General features: G+C 40.6%; 1 protein-coding gene across 1 annotated transcript in view; it reads left to right on the top strand.

Moving 5' to 3' along the window:
- Positions 1-502: 502 nt before the first annotated feature.
- Positions 503-3,627, top strand: part of guca1b (guanylate cyclase activator 1B) — a 9,404-nt gene continuing 6,279 nt past the window's right edge. The window contains exons 1-3 of the mRNA XM_043716624.1: positions 503-1,073; positions 1,887-2,036; positions 2,118-2,232. Coding sequence (XP_043572559.1) covers positions 876-1,073; positions 1,887-2,036; positions 2,118-2,232 — 463 coding nt within the window. The 5' untranslated portion in view covers positions 503-875. The remainder of the gene's footprint in view (positions 1,074-1,886; positions 2,037-2,117; positions 2,233-3,627) is intronic.

Below are 3,627 nucleotides of genomic sequence, written 5' to 3'. Positions count from 1 at the left end.
TGTTATTGAAGGAACCTGGCCGATTTGTTCTTAATCCTGAAGTTGACACAGCCTGACACTTCTGTAGTTGGCCATCACCAACCTGGTTAAAATTGAAAATTGTTGCGTCCAGTTGAGAAGTGACTACAAAAGGAAACAGTGCACTCCTCCAATCTCAGTTGTAATACTTTTTACAGCTGTGATAAACAGTTTCAGATTGTCTAATCCTCCAATTTCATTAGCAGGAGAATTAATGTGACAGGAGCATTTTCACAGAAATTTTTCTTACATTTCTGCTCAATTGGATCTTGTAACTGGTAAACATTTGGGAATAAAACCCAGTGAATACATTGGGCAGGCACTGGTTTTGTCTTTAAGGTGAATGAAGGACACTAAGTGTCAGAGGGAGCTAATCAGAAAGCTCATAATAAACTTAGCGATTTTTAAGTAGGTATTGCCCTGCTTGAAGCTAGATATGAAATCTCATGTTGGTAAGAGAAATAGCTTTTGTCTCTAATAATAGCATAACACTGGAGTGGTGACAAGAGGTAGCAGGGCAAAACAAATGTCCCAGCCAGTTTCTGGTGCAGTGTGATATTGTAGGGGAAGCCGCCTCTAGTCTGGATAACTAAGTTAGTGTTGACGTGAGGTTTGATCTCTGGAAGATTGGTCAATTCCTCTTTCTGAGCATTGAAGTGAACGGAAAAGAGAATTCAGATTGTCATTGATAACACAAAGACGAAGCAGCCCTTGTGGATTGATTGAGGGCAGAAGATTGGGCTTCAAGAAGATATTCACATTCTGTTAAGGTGACTGCGATCTGAGGCTCCTCGCTGAGGGAGACTGGTCTCTGTCATTGAGGTTTTAGGCAGGCACGCTATTCCAATTCTGCAGCTATGGGGCAGGCAGTGAGTGATGCGAATAAAGGGGAAATCGGTGTTGCTGAGCTGCAAGACTTGTACAAGAAGTTTGTGACTGAATGTCCCAGCGGAACACTTTTCTTTCACGAATTTAAGCGTTTTTTTGGAGTTTTAGACAATGAGGAAGCAGCTGAATATATCGAAAACATGTTTCGGGCATTTGATAAAAATGGGGTGAGTGTGAATCTGCGTTTGTTTGCCGAGGTCCCTTTATTCCAAACTACAATCAAGTAGAAATGTTTGAGTAATGACAATACATTATTCAATCTTGCCCTGTGTGGTAGATTAAATCGAAATCTTGTTATTTGTATTTTTAGAATCCTAGAATGTTTACAGCACAGAAGAAGGACATTTGGCCCATTCTATCTGTTCCATTGTGTGGACGTTTAAACTGTATTGCAAAATGGTTGAAACAATGAGATTAATGGGACTAGCGGCTTTGCTTCTTAAACTTATCTTGTCATTTAAATAACCTTCCCTTGGAAGACAAATTTGGGGTGTAGGGGTGTCAAAGGTAAGAGGTAAACACCTCTCGAATATTAACAGAGCACTTTCATGTGTGCAAACTACAAGACTGCCTTTTTGTGGCTATTCGCTTACTCATGAGGGTAGACTATTGAGTGAGTTTCTATTAGCTTCTGAATGAATTTGTTTTGCCACTGCGAATTTAACACAAAATCCATATATGGTTTTGTGCGTAAAGTCGATACTATGGGAAAAATACAAAAACATTAGAAGCAAAGAATTCTACAAGGAGAGAATGCAATTGAGAATCAGTTTACATTTCTGTTTGGGTATTCGGTATTAGACAAATGGACTGGTAATTCCACTAACCATGGGAACCATATATTCCATTCAATTTGTTTGTTGGAAATTCTTGGTACGTGTTGTGTAAAACTAGTCAGTTGTAAAGGAAGCAATATATGAAACAGGATACATTGTGCATTTATCAAATAGTAATGGACACCAATTTCGTTTTGTTCCCAGGACAACACAATTGATTTCTTGGAATATGTTGCGGCACTCAATTTGGTTTTAAGAGGCAATCTGGAGCACAAACTGAAATGGACTTTCAAAGTTTATGACAAAGATGGAAATGGATGCATTGATAAAACAGAACTGTTGGAGATTGTGGAGGTGTGTGGCTACTTCTTATTTTCCTCTTTTTGAGTTGGAATGTTTTTTTTCTGAATTCTGACATTTGCTTTTTTTGTATAGTCCATTTATAGATTAAAGAAGGCTTGTCATCAAGAATCAGAAGAAGGGTCTGTGCTGTTAACTCCAGAAGAGGTTGTGGACAGAATATTTCAGTTAGTGGATGAAAATGGTGATGGTAAGCCTTGCCAGGTTTCTCTCACTGACTTTAACTTCTTCATGGTCATTGTCGGCTTGAACCGGATTGAATCACTGGAATGTTTGGCCAGATAAAGCCTCAAGCCTATTTATATGGGAATAAAACAAATATGGGCAGAAGCAGGTCATACAGACCCTTGCATCTGCCTGCCATTCAATTAAATTGTGGCTGAACTACATCAGATCCACTTTGCTGTTGTATCCTCATAACTCTTGTGTCCCTCAATGCCCAAAAATTTAGACGACATTGGCTGAGCAACCACAGAGCTTAAACATTTCACTATTTTCTGACTGAAGGAATATTTCTTCAACTTTATCTTTGTTCTGACCTCTCCAGCCAGACAAATTCAGCCTTTACTATGCATCTCCGCATGCCAAAAAGATTATATATTTCAATGAGACTACCACTCATTCTTCTAAATCCCGCAGACTATGTATCCATTCTACTTGATTTCTGCTCATTGGATAGCACACTTATCCTAGGAATCAATCATGCAAACTTGTATTGTACATTCTTGTAAAGACTGTCAAATGATCATTTTTTAAATTATACATCCATGGAATGTGGCCAACATTTACTGTTGGGAGTCAATAACATTGCTGTGGTGCTCGAGGCCAGACCAAGTAAAGATAGCAGTTTCCTTCTCTAAAGGATGCTTGTGACTCAGATGGGTTTTCCAGAGAATCAATGATTGTCTAATGGTCAGCATTAGGTTCTTAATCCCAGACATTAATTAAATTCAGATTTCACCATTTGTCATTGCAGAATTCAAGCTCAGGTCCCAGAACATTGCCTTGGTCTCTGGATTAATAGTCTTGCAATAATGCTACCAGGTCATTGCCTCCCATGTTTGGATACCTTTGTTGTATGCTTCCTTTTACAAAGGAACCAAAACTGATATAGTATTCCAGGTACGGACCTTCCAAAGCTCTATATATTTGCAGCTGAAAATGTGTTGCTGGAAAAGCGCAGCAGGTCAGGCAGCATCCAAGGAGCAGGAGAATCGACGTTTCGGGCATGAGCCCTTCTTCAGGAATGAGGAAAGTGTGCCAAGCAGGCTAAGATAAAAGGTAGGGAGGAGGGACTTGGGGGAGGGGCGTTGGAAATGCGATAGGTGGAAGGAGGTTAAGGTGATGGGCCGCCTACTTGCAGAATGTTTCAGAGAACACCTCGGGGACACCCGGACCAACCAACCCAACCACCCCGTGGCTCAACACTTCAACTCCCCCTCCCACTCCACAAAGTACATGCAGGTCCTTGGACTCCTGCATCACCAGACCATAGCAATATGACAGCTGGAGGAAGAGCGCCTCATCTTCCACCTAGGAACCCTCCAACCACAAGGGATGAACTCAGATTTCTCCAGTTTCCTCA

The sequence above is a fragment of the Chiloscyllium plagiosum genome, chromosome 26, assembly GCF_004010195.1.
Source record: "Chiloscyllium plagiosum isolate BGI_BamShark_2017 chromosome 26, ASM401019v2, whole genome shotgun sequence".
In the NCBI taxonomy this organism is placed as follows: domain Eukaryota; kingdom Metazoa; phylum Chordata; class Chondrichthyes; order Orectolobiformes; family Hemiscylliidae; genus Chiloscyllium; species Chiloscyllium plagiosum.
The sequence above is the reverse complement of the archived record's forward strand: the minus strand, read 5'-3'. Positions and strand labels throughout refer to the sequence as shown.